The 21,922-nt window shown below is 41.3% G+C and overlaps 1 protein-coding gene across 1 annotated transcript; it reads left to right on the top strand.

The window, feature by feature from the left end:
* Positions 1-3: 3 nt before the first annotated feature.
* Positions 4-21,659, top strand: LOC141914134 (uncharacterized). The gene is made up of 19 exons (XM_074805400.1): positions 4-55; positions 262-294; positions 422-666; positions 1,231-1,421; positions 1,813-1,937; positions 2,030-2,136; positions 2,477-2,572; positions 2,669-2,902; positions 3,471-3,507; positions 3,603-4,039; positions 4,123-4,255; positions 4,594-4,837; positions 5,115-5,213; positions 5,362-6,705; positions 7,359-7,398; positions 15,614-15,758; positions 16,016-16,060; positions 19,330-19,361; positions 20,322-21,659. Exons 1-14 carry the CDS (start codon positions 4-6, stop codon positions 5,663-5,665), a joined length of 2,337 nt encoding a protein of 778 aa, XP_074661501.1. The 3' UTR covers positions 5,666-6,705; positions 7,359-7,398; positions 15,614-15,758; positions 16,016-16,060; positions 19,330-19,361; positions 20,322-21,659.
* Positions 21,660-21,922: the final 263 nt, after the last annotated feature.

The raw sequence follows: 21,922 nt of genomic DNA, 5'->3' as shown, positions 1-21,922 counted from the left end.
AATATGAAAAACGACTCGGATTTTCGTCAAATTCGGGTGTTTTGGAGCCAAAACGGTAAGTGACAACTAGTCTACACCGAATATATAGATCTTTGAGAAACTTAGAGTAATTTTTAGACCAAAATTTTCGAGTAGGCCTAATTGGCGTCAATATCGGGGTTTTTAACAGCAACGAACATCTCAAAATCGAAGTTCAATTCAATTCGATTTATTCTAGCTCATTCTGAGCAGTATTTCGATGGCGGGTTTTTGTTTTTCCAGATGAGGTGACGGATTCGGATGCGTTCGTCCCCGGTAAGTAACAGAACTGAATGGAGATGATGTAGGGAGAGGGAGAGAGGGAAATGGATAAAGTTAAAGCTGTAATGTAAAAGGCCTCTATTAATGTAGTAGTACTGAACTCGGCTCTTCATCCATCCAGGCGTTGATGCTGCTGGAAATAGTCGCCTTAGCAACAACAACAACAATGTCGGCGGTGGCGCTAGCGGGCGTCCGCGAATGAAGGTCGTCGAGGAGGTTAAAGTGAAATCGCCGGGGAGAATGCAGCCGATTGTTGTGAATCTACGCAGTCCGATTGACGACGCGGAGCGCTCGATGAAACGAGCAGCATCTCCAGCGGCGCCACCTGTTGGGCGAGGAAATTCTCGCAATTCTAGCAATCGAAAGGTAACTTCCTTTGAGGAAAGTAATGGTCAGTGTTTTTAACCGTAGATGCCTGAATAGGGCAGATGGAGGCAGCAGGATTTGGGCCGGAGTTCTAACAGTTCAGTGTTCCCCACAACAGGTTAAAGAGAAGCCAGCCCTTTCATTTTTAAATCCACCTCTTAGAAAATTAGCCACTCCTTGAAAAATATCTGCAGCTCCTACCAGAGTGGATGTCAATAATCTATCAATGCCGATATTGCTTAAGATCTATATCAAGCTAATGTGAAAGAAGGAAGCACATTACCCCATAATTAAGCTCAAATTGTCGGTTTTTTTGGGGGGGATTGAAAGCTTTGCTACTTTTAGCAGCCACGATGTCGTCGTAATCTTAACTTTAAACTCTGGCATATTGAGAACATTGCCGTTAATAGAATTTCTGCTGCTCTAAAAAAAGAATTGGTGAAAGAAGATCTGATTAACAGTATTGAAATATTCAAGAATCACCCCATTAACCATCCCCACCCCATCCCCTCGGGGTTCGGCAGGTTCATCAATTCATTCCGCCAGTTTTCATTTTCTATCCAGGCGTCGTCCGGAAAAGAAAACCACGGAATTCACAACGTACGCGACAGCGCCGCGAAAATACCCTCGAAACAGACCATTACGCCACCTAGTGACGATAAAACGAAGCGACGTCACGCGCGTAAAGCTTCGTTGAAAGATCTTTGTAAAGACGACAAACGCAAAGTGGCGACTTTAATTCACGAACTAGCGGTGTAAGTTTAATTAGAATTCTGAGTTCCACAGTTGTGTGGATCCAGTTCCACATCTCTTCTAATTTCGACTCAAATAAAACTTCCCGTCAGAGTTCCACGGTTGTGGATTCAGTTCCACATCCCCTGATTTGATTCTTGAGATTCCCAATTGAAAATGAACTAACTTTAACTCGAGACCCATCTTGGCCCTGAATGCAGGTTGTGGCCCTGTGTTTGACCGGTTTTTGTGAAGACCCTCAGGGCCCAGTTTCACCAAAAGGTTAAACGCTTAACTAGATTTCATTTCTTCATTAATTCAGTTTATCTTTAAATCGATTCAGGCTTTCATCGTTTTTGTGAAACTGGGCCCAGTAGATGCCTGTATCGTGATTGTTGTTTCGTGAAATTGCAGAGCGAATGAAGATAAGAATTTAGCGGAACTTGCTCTCGACGAACATCGCAAACAAATCGAGAATCTCGAAATGATGACGCAACAAGAGAAAGAAAAGAGTAAACAACTCGAACAACATAGCGACGGTAACTAACCCTTCTAACCCAATAACGGGCCGAGAGTTTTATTGGAATTTTCGAAATCTGCTTCATCCTAAAAAAAATGGTGTCGGTTTCAGAAATGCGTAAACAATTGGTCGAATGTCAGGATTTATTGTTGAAATACCACAAAGAACTTGTCGGAACGACGGAAAAACTGAATAAAACAATCTCGGAAAATTCATCGGTGCGTAATTTGATTTATCCTTAGCCCTTTCAGTTCCTCTACACGGCAGTGTGGTGTATTTATCAGTTATACACATTGTAGTGTATGAATGTTATTATAGTTATAAGTTGTGATCTCTATTGAACATGTTTACACTGGTTTCAGTGCATCTAATCCGCAGTGCGGTGTAAAAATGATGGTCACACATAGCGGTGTATTAATCAGTGATGCACTTTGCTAGTGCACCGCTATGCGGACTTTGCTAGTGCACCGCTATGCAGAGTATTAATCAGTGATGTACTTTGTCAGTGCACCGCTATGCGGAGTATTGATATATGTTTTTTGATCATAATCATTTCAGACGTCTCCCGTTGAAACCGGCAGCAATCGTGATGGTGATGATCGCGATGATAAAGTACGAACGTCTTCTGTTTTGTCTCCGCAACAATCGAATCTGGTAAGTTTAAATCCTTCGCACAGGGTGGCGCCACTTACCTGGAAAACTCTGCACGGTCGAATGACTAATTGAAAAGAAAAACAATTTGAATTTCAGAATTATTCAAAATCCAACCGTCACCAACAACAACAACCGCAACAATCGAACCCGAGTCTTAATTCATCTTACAACAATGAAACCCCTAGAGACCTGTTACCACAGCAACAACAACAACAACTAACAGAGAATGTTGTAGTAGCGCCACCTATAGTACCGTACCCGTACCAGAACTATACGAATATGATCGACCATGAAATCGCAAACGGTTACCAACCAGCACAGCACGTCCCGGTGAGTACCCTTCCATCTGCTCATTCCCTCGTGAGTACCCCTTCATCAGTACCCCTCCAGTTTACTCTCCCCCTGTTAATCAGGACCTCCTTCTATTCACCCTCCCCCTGGTGACAACCCTTCAAACCCTCTTCCATCTACGCCCTAGTGAGTAACCCTTCCATTTTAACCCTCCCCCTGTTAATCAGGACCCGGTGAGTAACCCTTCCATTTTAACCCTGCCTCTTGGTTAATCAGGACCCGGTGAGTACCCTTCCATTTTAACCCTGCCTCTTGGTTAATCAGGACCCGGTGAGTACCCTTCCATTTTAACCCTGCCTCTGTTAATCAGGACCCGGTGAGTACCCTTCCATTTTAACCCTGCCTCTGTTAATCAGGACCCGGTGAGTACCCTTCCATTTTAACCCTGCCTCTGTTAATCAGGACTTGGTGAGTACCCTGTTGTCCCACAGCCCTCACCCACTGAGTACCCAACCTCAGTTTCCTCCAGGAAATGCAAGTCTACGTTGCTTAATATGTTAATTGTTAGTAGAATTGTTTTTTGATTTGAGTTTATAATATTTTACAGGTTGCAACAATTCGAACCTCAAGTCCGCGACGCTCCGGTCAGTGTTTACATAATTCAACCTCATTCAGCAAAAAACTTGTTAATTGAATAATTTCCGTTTTGAGTTCACGAAGAGCTGTTTTTTTTTTGTAGCAGAGTTCGGAGTGAACTGGTACACGCCGGTCGATGAGAGCGATTATACGCCGCGCAGCGCTGCCGATACCGTACCACCCGGTGCGGCGTACCAACCAGCGTGGATCAGCGGCCAACGCCATCTACCGTACGACGATCCGCGAGCGACGTATCCCGTTTACCAGCTACCGGCGCCATCTATCGGTCGATCGGATAACTACGCGGCGGGTCCGTATCGTTACGCCGGCGGATATAGGCAGCAGTTACCGTGGCAACAGGAACAGCATCAGCCATTGTTTGATTACGATACGTCGATAACGACGAAATTCCACGATCACGCCGTCGCCCTTGACGACGACAGTGAGGGACGTAGACCGTCGGACGGTGGCGCCACCTATCTGGACCGATATAAACAACTGACGCCCAGTCGCAGAAGACGTCTATTGATGGAAGAAAAGGTTTCGATTTTTTAAAAGTTTTCGAAAAAATTTGCGTCTTCATTTTCTTCAAAACTTTCTTTTCTTTCTCTGACGCGATTCAGGAAAATCTGATAACCGAGCAGCGCCGCCTACAGGACATGTTGAGCAAACAAGAACAGCTGATGCGCCAGAAAGAGGCCGAATTGATTGTTCGTCGTCAGCGGCAACAACAGAAAAAAGATGATTTAAATTCGAGTAATTTATTGAAAACGTTCTGTTAATTCTTTCTTTAAAAATACTTCCTGAAATAATGGCTGCTCCCGTAATTCCTCTTATGACATCAGCATGGACACAGAGAAAATGTCTGCCTCTAAAAATCCCACTATGACATCATCAATATTTGATCATAGACACTTCCTGAAAAAATGTCCTCATAAATCCCCTTATGACATCATCAATGTCGGTAATGGGAAAAGATGGTTACCATGACATCATCAGTATTTGATATAGTGATCATAGACATTTCCTAAAAAGTTGTCTGCCTCCTCTTATTCCCCCTATGACATCATCACATTGTGTTTGTGTAATTACAGGTATAGAGGATGAGATATCGCGTAGATATCGAGATATCGGTACTGAGATGACAGCCTTACGCGGGACGACTCCATCAACGGACCCCGTAGTCGATGAGGAAAGGAGAAGGAGGAATGATGATGATGACGATGATGAAGAAGATGAACTGATGAATTTAGCGAGGAGTTTTAATCGTCAGCGACGCGACCTTGACCCCCGCGAACCGGAGAGAGAAATCAGTTTCTCAAATTTATCAGCGTTGAGGTATTTACAGCCGTCAGTGTCTCATGTGTGAGAACCTGGAACCTGCTGCACTAGACAAACTTCAGACAATCTGCAGTCAGAAACCTGCAACTTTTCAATCTGGAACCTGCGCCACCTTCAGAAAATCTACAGCCAGAAATCTGCAACTTTTCAGTCTGGGACCTCCAACCCTTCAGACAATCTGTAGTCTATAACCTGCAGCCCCTCGGCCTAGAATTAACCCCTTCATCGTGGAACCACCTTAGACATGTTACTACGCCCTGTTTTGTATTTTCAGGATTGGTCGAAGTCCCGATCAAATACCTGAACCTCGTCTCTCCACAACGAGACAAGGCAATCTTCCAGTTCCGATTAACAGAAAACGAACTCATAAAGTGTAAGTTCAGTTTTACCTCATTCTAATCATGGTTTCACACCAGGGGGCAGCAGTTGCTGAATAGTGCTGTGGTTACGGTTATGAGTTTAATTTTCAAGAGCAACTTAGAATCTTAAAATCTCACATCGGTTTGTTTTCTGTGTTAAAGGTTGAATGAAGTTACAGCAGCTGCTGCTGCTGCTGCTGCACCTGATTACGGTAACAATAGTTTAGACGTGTCCAGTTACGTATCGTTACCCGGCAGTCAAAAACAACAACAGCTACACTGCGGTACTTCCAGAGTCATCGGGACGACTCCGAGCGACTCCGACCGACCGGCGACTTCCAGAGTCCCGGAGACTCACAGCGACTCCGACCGACCGCCCAGTGACTCCCAGTACTGCAGTATTACCGATCAAATGGACGAAGATGAACAACGTCTTATCGAAGATATATTTTTCGTGTTCAAATAAAAAAAGGTTTTTCATTCGAATGATGATGCTATTTTTATAGATGATATTCACATGGATAGAGTTGATCGAAGGGTAAAATAAAGTTCGCTTTCAATTCTTAACCCTTTCAGTGCGTCTACACCGCAGTGCGGTGTACGAATCAGTGATAGATTTTGCTAGTACACCGCACTGCGGTGTATTGATGTAATTAGTAATTATCTCTCTTGAAAGATGGCAGCACGTGTCAAACATAGTGAAATACTAGTAACTAGCCATACACTGCACCGCGGTGTAGACGCACTATAGTGGTTTCCCGTTATTCAACACACTAGGGTGGAATTTTTTAAAATTTTCAAATTATCTCCAGCACTACAGGGTATTAATTAGTCAGCACTGAAAGGGTTAAGGTTTGAAACCATGTGACTGGTTTCCTCTCAAGCAGATATATGTTTTTATTACATGAGTTGAATTGCAACTGTAGTTTTAATTGTGTGTTCAGTATTGGGAGGGGGTCAATATTTGGAGGGCTGTTCGTAAAAACTAACTCGAATTTTAGCTGAAGGCCTAGCAATCTTACACAAATTTGTTTTTCCATTTTCTTCTGTAAAGTTACCAGCATTATGCTGGGCTTGCTCGGTATTTTGAAACCGGTTCTATAATTATTGATCGCCTAGCATATAAAATAACGATTAATAGAATTAGTGAAATAGTCAAGTAGAGGTAGATTAGTTGAGTGAATTTGACCATTTTTAGTTTTTGTGTTCTTGGCTGCTGGCGGCAATCACAAATAACTATAACTCATTGGATATTATTACATTTAGTTAAATTTATACGATCTAACAAAGGGAATTAATAGAAAATAAATAATTGATTGATGAGATTAATAAAATTCAAACTTTGTATTAAGATTCATTTTCTTTATTTAATTTTCGATCGTTCGTATAATTCGATGTGCGGCTCTTGGAGAATTGCTGGAGGCTGTCGTTTAACATCTTTGACAAGACACAATATACGCTGTTTTCCGCGCCTACCATTCTGCCACCTATCGTCACCGATTACAAGTACGTACTCGCATGTCAGCGTTGTCATCTTGAGCCTATAATCATGGGCGGCACCAGAGGGGGGTCGGGGGGTGCGAACGACCCCCTTTTTGAAAATTCCCAAACGATCGTCGCATAGGGAATTGACCTCGATAATGTTGTCACCTGTCAAAATCAACGTATTCGTTGTTAAAAGACGTAGGAGATTGAGTCAGATTGCGTCTCCAAGACATAATATTGCAGAAATTTCCTCTGTGCGACGTGAGGGGACACATCCTCCTCTCGCGCTCCCCCCCCCCTTTGGCTACACGGCACCCGAGCGGTCTCCGCTTCTCGGTGACTTTTAGTTAGATATTACGCACTCGACCGCCCCCCTCCCCCCACCCCGTAGACAATTCCTGTTAACGCCCATGAATAAAATGATACCTTGTGTCTCCTAATCGGCCGGGTTATTTTTATAAACTGCAATAAAATTTGCCATCAGTTCATTTCTATAGCGGCCGAGTCTGTTATTGTTTAGATTGATCATGATTTAAGTAATGTACAAGGTAGATAGACGGTCAACTTTTAAACTCAGCAGAAATGAGAGAAACAATGTGTCGATTGTTCAGCCTTATTTGATAGGTTTGAGGACGAATTTTTACGAGAAATGCTTTTCGCCCTCAATTTTACAGAATGCGGAATGTACACGACATGATTCAGGAGTTGGTTTAGGTAATTTGCATATTCAAATTCATTAATTTGCATGCGCATTGTGGAAGAATGGTATATTTCTAGGTAATTTGCATATTCAAATTCATTAATTTGCATGCGCATTGTGGAAGAATGGTATATTTCTAGGTAATTTGCATATTCAAATTCATTAATTTGCATGCGCATTGTGGAAGAATGGTATATTTCTAGGTAATTTGCATATTCAAATTCATTAATTCGCATGCGGATTAACACACAGTGACGTAAAACAGCCTCCATTTTGTGAAGGTTCACACTTTAAAAAAAATTTGTACTTCGGTTTCCCTACTTTTTTTAACACCCTCACCCCGCTAAGCGCCACAAAGGGCATTATAAGCGGGTTGGATGTTTCTTTTTCCCAATGGGGAGAGACCAGAGAAGAATCTTCGACCAAGAAACTCTGTCGCCACCATGGTTTGAACCCATAAACCCTGGATTGACGAGACCAGTGACCGGCGGCTTAACCCACTCGCCCACTGCGCCGATTTCCCTACTCAAAATAAAGTAAAACCCATTGTTTCGTTCCCGCAGGTGTGACTAGTGTCCGTCATACACATTTAAAGTCCTGACCCGCGTGGGTGTGGATGCTCAAATAATCTAAACAAATTAAGATTGAATGTCATAAACATGAACAGAACAAACAGATAGAACGAATTTAAAGTATCGATTTTCAGAAATTATATACGTATTGTGAACTGTGGATGATCAGTCGGAAAGGGTGCAGACAAACTTGCGGGTAATTCTAAACTACGAAAGTACGAAATTACGAAATATGAAACGAAATTAAGAAATATGAACCGATAATGTAGTAAATTTTTAATTAAAAATGTCTCACTGTGAACTAAACGCCCATCGGGCTAGTTGCATATCAAACTGCATGAGAAAGATTTTAAACCGTCACCTAAATTGATATTAATTACCAAACGAGCCGGACACCAATAGGCCTCAACAGGCCTCCATATGTCCGTGATATTAATGATGATGATGAAATACATATGAAGTGTGGACGATCAGTTTTTGAAAATGCGCTGATAAAATGTCTAATGTCTGGTGTTTGTAGTTCATTTTCAATTAGAAATGTCTGAATGGTGAATCGCTGAACACATATGAATTTTTGAAAGTGTGCTGATAAAATGTCTAATGTCTGGTGTTTGTAGTTCATTTTCAATTAAAAATGTCTCAGGTGAAGCACTGAACACATGTGAAGTGTGGACGATCAGTTTTTGAAAGTGCTCTGATAAAATGTCTAATATCTGGTGTTTGTAGTTCATTATCAATGATTGACGCTACGTTGTGAATTCCTTTGACTTTGAGGAAAATTGCAGGGGGTCAATAACCTTTGGGTGGAAAGAGCGATTGTTGTTGACAATACGCATAACAAACCGGTTCGAGTGACGCAGGCGAGAACTGACGAACTGTTATTAGGCGAGTAGGTTAGTTCGCTTCTAATCGGATAGAATTCTCATAAATTCTGGTCGAATTTCAGTTTTATCGCCGACAAACGTCTTTGTTTCCTGGTAATTGCGGCTAATTGAGGCGTATGAGAGACCTGTGACGTAGTCTCTCGTGCATATTGCGATGTGATTGCGCAGCGGTTCGGCACGAATTAACTTTCTATTCCTGTATCTCAACGCCTTCTCCAAACTGCTGGACGTTTCCGTACTCGCCGGTCACCACACCTTACATACACTCAGGGGCGGATGCTGCCGGTTAATTTGACTATGTTCCTAATAATTATTGCTCGGCGGCGTAGGGGGTTTGGGGTCCCTCCCCAAGAAAAATTTGAAAAATGACTTTTTCCTTTTATGTATTTAAAGGTATTCTGGACCTGTTAGATAAGGTAGGCCTACTTGTAGAAAATATGTTATTCACATTTCTCTGATTCTGAAATACAGTGGAATACAGCTTGGATCCACCCGCTTCTGGGGCGGGTGCAGGAAGCCTAACCGTGTGGTTAGTGGTTTATCCTTAGGCTAACCAGCTAAACCCCCTGTTTCGCTCCCGTCAGGTGTGGTGGGTTTCTATTAAGGTTCCCCGAATCCAGACAAAATCAAACGAAATCTAAACCAATCTAATAAATAACCGGCAGGGTTAGAAAACACGTCACAACCGAACGATAACCATCAAACACTTCGTGATTCTCAATTTCTAATTGACCACGAAGTAACATGTCTGAGACACCGTTTAGTCACGTTGTATTTACTAGTCTAAACATGTATGTATTGGAAAACCTAATATGAACCATCATTTTATGGAGTTCCCTTAAGAATGAGTTGAATTCGGATTAATTTTGTTATCATGTTTCCTTTTTTGTCGCCGGGTCATTACTAAAGTCCAAAACTATAGACTACAGAATTATAGAAACTCAGGTTAGGCTAAAACGATACGCACATCACTACTTTCAAGTTACAAGTTTAGTTTAGTTTATTGCTCCAAAAAAGATATAACATTTTTGCGAGCGCAACAAAAATAGTATCGATATCGATATGAATGTCATAGCCCTATACACGCTTAGGTTACTTCACGTTACGCTACATAACGTAGTGTATTTTTCTAAATCTTAAAATAGGGATTGACCCTGTTATTTATTTGGTTGGTAAATTTCGTTTGGATTTTTTGATTGAGTGTCCCGTACAAACCCGCCACACCTGCCGGGAGCGAAACAGGGGGGTTTGATTTTGAAATCGGAAATCGAAGTACAGCTATTTAGTTGTCTGATCGGCGGTCGAGTTTACAGAATTTTTTGTTTAAATCGAAGTACGTAATTGGGAAATTCGGTTCCGGTTCAAACAATCTTCCAACCAGTCTGAACGGGCAAGCGACTGATTGGGGTTAATTTTTGGCTGCATAATTTAATTCATCGAAATTTTGGAAATAACTATATTACACGGTATAAGATCATTTTGTCCATTTTTATATTTTTTAAATCGTTTTCTACGAGTAAATAGTCGGATAGTATAATGTAGTTTTTCTCGGATGTAAGGGTCCTCGAGTGTATTTTAACATTACATCTTATCATCAAGCCTTCGCGTGACTACAACGCCTACGTTACGTTACGTTATGTTACGACGTTATGTTACGTTGATGAAGTCATATCTCGCTTTTGCGACAACGTTGAATGGACGGCGTCGTCGCTGAACGGTGTCTCGTGACGGGTAGAGTCAGCCAGTCAGTCAGTCATACTGTGCGCGAGAGAGTGAGAGAGAGAGCGCTGACAATATGCCGTCGATAGCAACTACTTTTAAACCAATTGGGAAAACTAACGAGAAAAAAGTTCGTCTGCTGTGAATTAGATCCATTTTTCTTAACGATTATAAATATCTTAACAGTCAAATTCAGAACTTGTAACTTGTAAGCTAGTGCGCCGCAATTTTATTTATAAGATGGAACAACTTAGTTGATATAGAAACCTCTTATCGTAACGGTATTCGACTCGGTAACGGTTTGGTCACCAATCATAGTTTTCCCGACGACGCGAAAAGTTACCGAAAGAAAAGATTACTCGAAAACGACGAAATTCTGAACATTTCGATCGAAAAATTCAAACGCTATAATTTCGCTGTTTACCGCGAATTCGTGATTCGTTTTAAGATTGAATTTTCAAAAAAAGGTGTTGGTAAATTGCGCAGAGATGAACGCGTAGTATTTAGGGTATTTGCAACGCGCACGAAGCGAGAAATATCGAGGTGAATTTCGAAGTGATATTGATATTGTAGTTTTTGGCGGTGATGAAACTTTTCGGAGCTCGACAAGTTACGATGCTGCTTGTTTTCTTGCTGTTAGTGATAAGCGGCTGCTTGACAGGTGAGTGAATTGAGAACTTTATTTTAAACAATGTTAACCGCAGTTGTGTATGTTTAATTTGACTGTACAGATCCAGTTGTTTCTGGATCCAGTTCCACAGTTGTGTGGGTTTAATTTGTCTCTGGACACAGTTCCACTGTTGTGTGGGTTTAATCTGCATTTGAACCCAGTTCCGCAGTTGTATGAGTTCAATTTGTCTCTGAATCCAGTTCCACAGTTGTGTGGGTTTAATTTGACTTTGAATCCAGTTCCACAGTTGTGTGGGTTTAATTTGTCTCTGGATCCAGTTCCACAGTTTGTGTGAGTTCAATTTGACTCTGAACCCAGTTCCACAGTTGTGCAGGTTTTCTTGGGTGCAGTTTCAATCTAAATTCAACCATCCAGTTTGATATCCGTTCACTTTCAAAACCAAGGTTGACGACTCCCAGATTCTAATTCTGGCTTCTGATAACATTTACGACATACCCTGCTTCACCGCAAACAGTCTATTTTTATTTCCGTTTTAACTTGATCAGTTCTAATTATCGGTGACCTATTGTTAAACTATTCTACTGACAAAACATCAAACCATAACATTACAATTCACCGTCGATGACTTTCGTAGAAACCTCTCTGAAATAAGCCTCAATTACCCGTGTTCCCATTGAAAGACAGTCACAAGAGCTAGTGGCGTCCATTTAATTGCATCAGGAATATTTATAGTTATTATTTACTACCGAGCGCTCTCATTCAGAATCCAGAACTGTCCTCTCTCTATGATGTGGTGATCATTTTAAAAGTAATTGCCTGTTTTGTTTCACTAATGGGTTTACAATGGGCCGAATAACAACAGTCGAAACCTCGTTCATTATACGGATTCAGTTAAATATGAAACCCGTTCATAACGATTGATTTTCAGTCCAGATAATATTTCATGATAATGATCCGAATAGTTTTGTCATTTTACGAATTACAATTACAATTACGATTAGCTTATTTACTCCACAATTGCACAGAGCACAAACTCATTTTACAATATGAATTACAACATCGGATAGTCTACATTTCCAGTTATGTGCCAGCTATTTATAGATATTTATATCAATCAAGATCTGGATGATACGTTCGACTCTTTGGCCCGCAAGTCGTTACAATTACGTAAGATAATTTCACGATAATGTTCAGAATAGTAACGTCATTTTACCAGATATTCGACCTTGTCAGTATGTCCCAGCTATCTATAGATATTTATATATGAATCAAGATTTGGATGATACGGAACGCGTTTAATTAGTACTCGACAATTTCAATTTTGCCCACAACATTCGAGTATCAACCTGGTTCCAGCGTATTCAGAAATCGAGTCGGAACGAATGCGTCCTTAAGTTCAAGATTAGAAATTTGTTGCTCGATTTCACCTTTAATTCACCTTGAATTATCGACCTACGTCACGAGACTCGGCACTGAACGACCGGAACAGGAAGTACTACTGTATACCGGAAGTGAATCGGAGAGATTAGCGCTGTGCGGGGGAGTTTACTAAGCCGATTAAAGAGGATTATGTAGTAACCTCCCGCAAGTTTTTTCCACGATTTCATTTTGCGAACTGAGTCATCAGCGAGTAAAACCTGCGTACCTGCATATCTAATCCGGGCGTAATGATTCTTATTTACTATCTACGGCCTTAACAGGGTTTCAGTTTATACAAACCTTGCTTTTTCTGAAACCCCAGTTTTATATCACAGCATAATGTTTTATCTTTCATCCTGTGTTCACTTTGTTGCAATTTATGTCTGAAATAATTGAATAAAAAATAAACAGTCCCTGCCACCATATCCAGGCCCGTACCTAGCGGCATGCAGTTCCCGCCCCCCAGAAATTTTGGAAAAATACCATCGTTGCTTTTTATTGTCCCATGGAACTTTTTACGAGTTTACTCTTTCCCCAACGCCCCCTACGCCCCCATCCCCCTCCAAATTCAACTGCTACGAAAGGGCCTGTGTAAAAATTGTAGCTTCAATTCCCATTGTTCAATTGGCTGTTGCCTCCAACCCTTTAGATCCGGTTTCCTCGCTAAACATTCCCTCTCTCAAACAGAACTGAAGCTTGCCACAAATCAGCCTTGTCAAGTAGGCCTACACATCCCTGGCCTTCTCCGTCCGCAGTCCAAAAATAGGATCAAATGTCTTAAGACAAGTTAGTCCATAGAATTAGGTTATCTTTAGATTTGTCTTAAATCTAAACTATGGACGTGAAAGTGACCCCCACGACGACTTGTGAGACTGCTATATTCCGAGCACCACACCCCCGCCCGCCGCTCCCGACCATCCCAGTTACTTTCCCATCCGGCCTTTCTCCGTTTCAAAATAAACAGCAAACATTTCTGCGACTGTTATAATCGAGTCTGGCTATTAGTCATAAACAACAATCGGTAAATACGTGAACAGACGGCAGTGTCACGTAGCAACTCGTGTCGGCCCCAGACGACACGCCCGAGCACTCCTTCAGAAACAATTCACACTCCTCCAGATATCAATCAGTTTGTTTTATTCCGTTATTATTACTTACAACACAGATTTCATTTTCTAGCGAGGTCGTAAGCTGAACTGATTATTTTTTACCGTTCGTTCAGACCCGAAGTTTTTTTATCTTAAAATAGGGATTGTCCCTGTTGTTTATTTGGTTTGTAAATTTCGTTAGATTTTTTGATTGAGTGTCCTTTACAGACCCACCACACCTGCCGGCAGCGAAACAGGGGGTTAGCGGTGAGGGAAGGTAACGTCACTAGGGTGCTGCTACCATAGCTGTGAGGGGAGGGGAAGTTATTTGAAGGTGACGTCACTAGGGTGCTGATACCAAAGTTGTAAGGGGAGGGGGAGTTATTTGAAGGTAACGCCGCTAGGGTGCTGCTCCCAAAGTTGTAAGGGGAGGGGAAGTTATTTGAAGGTAACACCACTGGGTGCTGATAGTACCTTAGCTGTGAGGGGGGAATTGTTTGAAGGTAACGTCACTAGGGTGCCGATACCATAGCTGTGAGGGGAGGGAAAGTAATTTGAAGGTGACGTCACTAGGGTGCTGATACCATAGCTGTGAGGGAAGGGGGAGTTATTTGAAGGTAACGTCACTAGGGTGCCGATACCATAGCTGTGAGGGGAGGGAAAGTAATTTGAAGGTGACGTCACTAGGGTGCTGATACCATAGCTGTGAGGGAAGGGGAAGTTATTTGAAGGTAACGTCACTAGGGAGCCGATACCAGAGCTGTGAGGGGAGGGCAAGGTATTGTCATTAGGGTGCTGATGCCATAGCTGTGAAGGGATGGGGAAGTTACTTGCAGGTAACCCCACTACGGGAATTGTTAGGCTGTGAGGGGAGGAGAAGGTATCTGTCTCACTAGGTTGCTGCTAGGCTATACAGGGTGCTATGCGCGGAGGAGGAGAAGCCACAATGTCCGGCTCAATGTATCTCCGAGGTGAGGGTGGGTGGGGGCGGTCGGAGCCGATGATGGAGTAGAAATAGTCACTCGTTCGTTATAAACATTTGAGACGGAAGGAAGAAGCTATCAGTGTGGATTCTAATAGAATCGTTAACTGTTTTATAAATACAGTTGAGCTTCCTCGGAAACATTGATTAACAGTCACTTCTACAGCCGCTTTCCATCCTCACTTACCAGGGTTTGGTTGTCTCGTGTCGAGAGAGCTAACGCTAACACAAACCCAGGCCGCAAACTCTTCATTTTGGTCTATGACTTTGCCCGATTCTTGTGCGGACAGGTTGCCTGCCGCTAAGCGGCCACTAGTCTATGCATCTAGCCAATCAGATTCGATGATTGGCTAGATGCATAGACTGGTGGCCGCTAAGCGGCAACCCGTCCGCACAAGAAATCTCGGGCGCTGTTAATAGACCATTGAAGGGTTTGTGTTGGCTTGTGTGAGCTTTCAATGGAAGGCAATCGAACCCCGGCAAGCGAGGCTGGGTGTAACCATGTGTTCCGACACCGAATCGACCATTAATGGCAGATGATGAAACCTTCTTGATTCGTCGGGATTAATTAAATGAAAAGGTCATTCAGTTAATTAATAACGGCTGTGTTACTCGCAATGTACCCAGGGGGTAGCAGTATGTGGCTAGTCGTTGACATTTTGAAAAACCCAACGGTCCAATTAGCTAAATTCAATAAACTCTGAAATACTCTCAATAAACTGCAATAAACTCTTTATTGTTTATTGTACGAATGCGCACTAATTTCGGGTCGAGTTGCACCGACTAATATTCACATAGTGTTTACAAAGCTCAGGCGCCTTGCAACCATGTGTTCGTGACAAATTTAAACTGAGATTTTTGTTTTAATTATTTCCACATTGATTCAATGATTAACAACATTACTACGCAACTAATGCCTGTTTTGTTTTTGTAGCCACTGTGTCGACTACGAATTTCTGGAATTCAAACATTTCCTACGCAACTTGTGAAGACGTCATATGTTCGTCCGTATCTCCCGATGACGTGTCGTTATTCGTGGGTTGTAATTACAAATGTATAAAAACGATCACAGTTTATAGGTAAGCATCTGATAATACTATATACAGTGTATAGGTAAGCATCTGATAACCGTTAACAATAACCGCCATACCCTATTGTATGAAAGGCCCCTTGAGATGCTTGCCTTCATATATCCCCCAATGACATCATCAAATTCGCGTGGTCATACGTCCAGAAAATATGGCTTCCAGAAAAGATAAGGTGGCCATGTTTCCTTGGACTACCACTCCCCACCCCTTCAGAAATAAACACTAACTAAATGACACTTTCGTTTCAGAAACAAATATTGCGATAGAGTCAAAATATTCTATTCCCGATGTAGGTAAGTAATATATATAAGTCATTTGAATATTCAAATTTATGCAAAATTATTCATTGTTTTTTTGTTTCATTTGAACAAGAACACAGTCTGTTTAAAGCTACTTGTTACTTTTAATTGTATTATGCTAAATATTTAAATTGACGCTTGGCCGAATACAAAGTATATACAAGTGACTGATGACGACCTTCTCATTCTCGATAACTTCAACGATTCAGTAAAATTATGATTAGTTACTAATGACGACCTTCTCATTCTCGATAACTTCAACGATTCAGTAAAATTATGATTAGTTACTAATGACGACCTTCTCATTCTCAATAACTTCAACTATTCAGTAAAATTATGATTAGTTACTAATGACGACCTTCTCATTTTCGATAACTTCAACGATTCAGTAAAATTATGATTAGTTACTAATGACGACCTTCTCATTCTCGATAACTTCAACGATTCAGTAAAATTATGATTAGTTACTAATGACGACCTTCTCATTTTCGATAACTTCAACGATTCAGTAAAATTATGATTAGTTACCAATGACGACCTTCCAACGGTTTCAAGATGGCCGCCGTCGTCGGCTGGCCCAGACGATTTTGTCCTCCCACACATGTTTACATTACAGCGCCGTCGGAAAACAATTAAGTCGGTCGTCGGTTCGGAATGGGTGGCAGTCTCTGGCAAGCGAGTTGTGGGAATGACAACTGCTGCCTTTATGAAAATCAAGTCAACGAATCTTGACAGAAATCTCGAAGTGTCCGACGAGATATCTAACCAAAAATAGATCCAACATTTGTCGTCTTCCCGTCTCTATTTACATTACTAAATTGATGCAGCCATGTATATATATATATATATATATGTATATATATATATATATATATATATATATATATATATATATATATATATATATATATATATATATATATATATATATATATATATATATATATATATATATATATATAACTTAAACTAGATTAACTGGCGACGCCGCCGTTTCCTCTAAGAGTGTACAGCGTTCGGTGTTGTTGGTTTGCATAGTTATTTCTGGTTGAAAGTAAGAAGGAGAGACCACGTCTTGTAACTTGAGATTATATTCGGTGATATTCTCCGAGGGGATGAATCGATTTATCCGTTTATAGAAAAAAACATGGCGTCTTATTCGTCTGTTGTTCGTTCATATTCACTTTCATTCACGAACAGGCTCGCCGGTATGCGCGCGCATGTTTCTACTTCCAGATCCTCGATTCGCACCTCTCTCCATCCCTCTGTCTCTGTCTCTCTCTCTGTCTCCACTCTCTCCGTGGAGTTCAGGTTTTAATACGGTTTAGGTTCACGTTTCACTCATTCAACCGGCGGCTGTGGTCGATATGATGTTGAGGTGATGGTATGTTTTTTTATGAATGAACGGACGGACGGCAGATGATTTGAATGCGTTATTATGATTTTTCTCGAGTTTGTGGTCGTCATCAGCCACAGAGAGAAATAGTGGGGGGGAGAGAGAGAGAGAGAGAGAGAGAGAGAGAGAGAGAGAGAGAGAGAGAGAGAGAGAGAGAGAGAGAGAGAGAGAGAGAGAGAGAGAGAGAGAGAGAGAGAGAGAGAGAGAGAGAGAGAGAGAGAGAGAGAGAGAGAGAGAGAGAGAGAGAGAGGGGGGGAGGAGAAAATTAGGGTGGGAGAGAAAGGAAGGGGAATGAGAGAGGGGGAGGAAGATGAAAAAATGGGGGGAGAGAGGAGGAGAGAGGGGGAGAGAAAGGGAGAGAACGGAGAGAGAAGAGAGATAGGGAGAGGGAGAGGGGAGAGAGAAAGGGAGAGAGAAAGGGAGAGAGAGAGAGAAAGAGAAAAAGAAAGAGAGAGAGAGAGAGGGAGAGAAGGGAGATTTGAGGTGATTCGGAAAATGTCAGGATCGATTTCGCGAGAAAATCATTTACTTTCTTCCCATTCATCGGCGTCGGTTCGCGTTGGAGTTATCAACGTATTGTTTTCGATGATCGATCGAACCCGAGAGATTCCTCACTTTCATCGACGTTTCCTCGTCTTCGGCGTTCACGATTATCATTTTATGAATGACTTCTTTTGCCTTATTAGCATTTTCTATTGGAGCCCTGGCGACCTCTGTATCAATGCAACAAGTCACCATCTGTACGAGAGTCACTCGGCTTAGTCAGCAGCCATTTTGTATTTCGTCATTTCCGGTTCCTTATACGTCACCAAGAAAATTCTATGCCAAATAATATAGGCGGCCATAGAAACCTAACAACAATAAGAAACAAGTGGCTTAGACTGGTCTTAAGTTGGTTCATTGGCTTCAAAACTGAAATGAGTTTAGACTGGTCTTAAGTTGTTAGATTGGCTATAGAAAAATGAGCTTAGACTGGTCTTAAGTTGTGAGATTGGTTATAGAACTAAAATGAGCTTAGACTGGTCTCAAGTTGTGAGATTGGTTATAGAACTAAAATGAGCTTAGACTGGTCTCAAGTTGTTAGATTGTTTATAGAACTAAAATGAGCTTAGGCCGGTCTTGAGTTGTTAGATTAGTTATAGAACCAAAATGAGTTTAGACTGGTCCTTAATCTAGTGTTACTGACCCTTTGTGTGGAAAGTCTTGAAACCGGTGCTTCTCCGCGATTTTTGTGTAAGTTGTGGCTTCCGCGGAAGGATGGTTTAGTGCCCTGGGGTGGGATAAAGGAATACACAATATTTGGGGATGGCATGTTACAACTACAGATCGGATTACAGCTCACAAGAGCGCAGACGATTACAACTTGAACTACTGAACCCCACACAGTCATACACACGAATATTAAGTGTTGACGATCAGTTTTTGGAAGTGTGCTGATAAAATGTCTTATGTCTGGTGTTTGTAGTTCATTTTCAATTAGAAATGTCTCAGGTGAAGCACTGAACACATGTGAAGTGTGGACGATCAGTTTTTGAAAGTGTGCTGATAAAATGTCTAATATCTGGTGTTTGTAGTTCATTTTCAATTAGAAATGTCTCAGATGAAGCACTGAACACATGTGAAGTGTGGACGATCAGTTTTTGAAAGTGTTCTGATAAAATGTCTAATGTCTGGTGTTTGTAGTTCATTTTCAATTAAAAATGTCTCAGGTGAAGCACAGTAGTTCATTTTCGTGTATATAGTTCATTTTCAATTAATAACTTTCTTTGATGGACGATTGAAAATGTGTGAAGGGATTGATTGATATAAGAAGACCACATGCCACAGAACAGAATTAACTGACAACTTTTCTCTCTTCTTGTTTCAGGGAAATTCTACAAAAGTTAATCCATCTAAAAGGTACGTTTCATATGACTGTTATTCCCCTCCCATCAAGTTGTGTTGGTGGTTTAAGATGAATAGATAAGGCTCTAAACAATTCATACCTCTCATTTCTGCTGAGTTTAAAAGTATATATATATATATATATATATATATATATATATATATATATATATATATATATATATATATATATATATATATAGAAATTATTTTGAAAATATCTTATGAAAATAGAAAAATGATCAAAAAATAACACTATTGTCACTATTTACAGTCTGGGACATATTGCCTGGGACATATTGGAAGGTATCATTTCTATAAGTCGAAGAGGAGATATTAATCCTACTCCAACCATAAGCGTTATACATGAGGCATAATTGAATGCAACGCATGGAGTATAAATTAGTCAGGCATAATATCCACGCAACCATATTAATTTCCCGGTTATAATCTTATTACCAAGTATGTAATGAATCTGAGCGCCCCCTGCTGTTTGAAGGTTTAACACGCCTCAACATTGCAATAATTCTGACCGTCAAGCGCCCCCTGGTGTGGCGAAACACGTACACACCTCCACTTTGTACTTAATTTGACCGTCCGCAAAGCGCCCCCTAGTGTTGTGAAAGGTGAACACTTCTCCACTTCGTGATAAATCTGACCGTAAAGCGCCCTCTGGTGTTGTGAAAGTTAAACACGCCTCCACTTCGTGATAAATCTGACCGTAAATCGCCCTCTGTTGTTGTGAAAGGTGAACACGCCTCCACTTCGTGATAAATCTGACCGTAAAGCGCCCTCTGGTGTTGTGAAAGTTAAACATGCCTCCACTTCGTGATAAATCTGACCGTAAATCGCCCCCGGTTTTGCGAAAGTTCAAAAGGCTGTTATTATGTTATATCTCTGACCGTATAGCGCCCTCTATTGCAAGAATGTTGTCTCACAGTTAACGGGTTCAAGCTTATTATTTTTCTATTTCAGAATTTTATATGATAAAATCGTTAGAGCGGGCTAGTCGATATCTGAGAAACTTGAATTCCGGAAATACGGCCGTCTCACGTGACACCTATCAATAACGCCCCCTGGCGGCTAACGGCGTGAGCGTGGAACCATCTATAGACACTAACTACGCTGGGTAGCCGTATACTGTCGGTTTTAGGCTGGGCGGAGGATCATGAAAGTGACGAAATGAGTAAATAGCGGAAACACCACGTGATCTCTCTCGGCCGCGGCGATCGGCGCAAAATAAACGAAACAAGCAAACTATCGTCGTTTCGGGAGAAACATTTCTAAATCAGGTCTTTAGAACGTTTTGTCTTAGGGAATCGCGCTCGCACACCGATGACGTCATAGAGTTCACTCCTAAAGCGATATTGAACATAGTTATGTGGAGTGGATATCGCACTTTGAGGTGTCGACAAAAACTCATCTGTCTGACGTCATATGGTGAATATAGAAATGGGCACAATAATACCGATGACGTCATTGGAAAATATTCAAATGAACCGAACGTTACTGATGACGTCATAGGGTGATACTATATTTACGTATGACGTCATGAATTCATGCTGAATTAATCGATATAATCGTCACCGTGGTTTTTTAACGGTTATCTTCGTGTTTTGGGTTCAGATTTTGTCATTCCATTAACAATATCTATCATTCCTTTTCAATTAAATATGAGTTAGAAATTAATAAAGCGTGGACCAGTCTCTGTTTCTCATAGGTTAGTAGTGGTTACGAATGCCGGATCAGATATTGGTTAAAAGTTTGAACAAAGATAGTGCATGTAAAAGTCTGGGGCTTCAGTTGCCCGAAGTTTGGTTTACGATAACCGGCGGATAGTTACCGTAGTAACAATGATGTTTTGATTGCCACTACGTCAACTATCCACTGGTTTACGCAGACAAACATTTCAGCAACTGCAGCCCCTAAATTATAACATTCATGTTGTTTTGTGTCAAGATATTTTTGTGCGCATTCGGAAGATTGTACTAATTTTGTTGTACCACCTATTGGCCCTTTATAGTCGAACTGATGGAACAGGAGCCAGTTGCTGAAAAGTTTCTTAAAGATAACCAGCGGATAATAACAATGAAGTTTTAATTGTGACTTATGTCGACTATCCACTGGCGCCTCATACAACAGATTCTCGGTGAACCCCGTAGAAATAATCTTGCTGCATGGTTCGCATCGTCCGCAGAATCGGTGTCAACCTTGTATTACGTGTACAGTGTATTATTAAAAACGAAACTTTCCGTAGTTTTCAATCTAAAATTGTTCATTTTCTCGAAAATTTAAATGAATTTATTCTATACGAAAATATGTAACGTTAGTTTGTAGCCTTTCTTTCTTGAATATTCAATAAACATAGCTTTAAACGCTCAACAATGCCGTCCGTTTTCGTCGTCTCCGCGTCACCGGACAACAAATTTATGCAAATTAACAACGCGAAGCGTTGCACTACGCCGCCATCTATCGGTCGGTCGTTTTAACTGGATTTGTTGCGTCGCTAGACTGGTCGCCTGTCCAATTCGGCACCCACCTGCATTCGCAGTCAGAATAGGAACTGAAGGTAGAGA

The sequence above is a fragment of the Tubulanus polymorphus genome, chromosome 12, assembly GCF_964204645.1.
Source record: "Tubulanus polymorphus chromosome 12, tnTubPoly1.2, whole genome shotgun sequence".
Lineage (NCBI taxonomy): Eukaryota > Metazoa > Nemertea > Palaeonemertea > Tubulaniformes > Tubulanidae > Tubulanus > Tubulanus polymorphus.
This window is presented reverse-complemented; position numbering and strand designations above follow the sequence as displayed.

Coding starts and splice junctions, on each gene's coding strand:
- LOC141914134 (XM_074805400.1), top strand. CDS start 4: ATGAAAAACGACTCGGATTTTCGTCAAATTCGGGTGTTTTGGAGCCAA. Junction 2,903..3,470: donor AACCAGCACAGCACGTCCCG/GTGAGTACCCTT, acceptor AATATTTTACAG/GTTGCAACAATTCGAACCTC. Junction 3,508..3,602: donor CTCAAGTCCGCGACGCTCCG/GTCAGTGTTTAC, acceptor TTTTTTTTGTAG/CAGAGTTCGGAGTGAACTGG.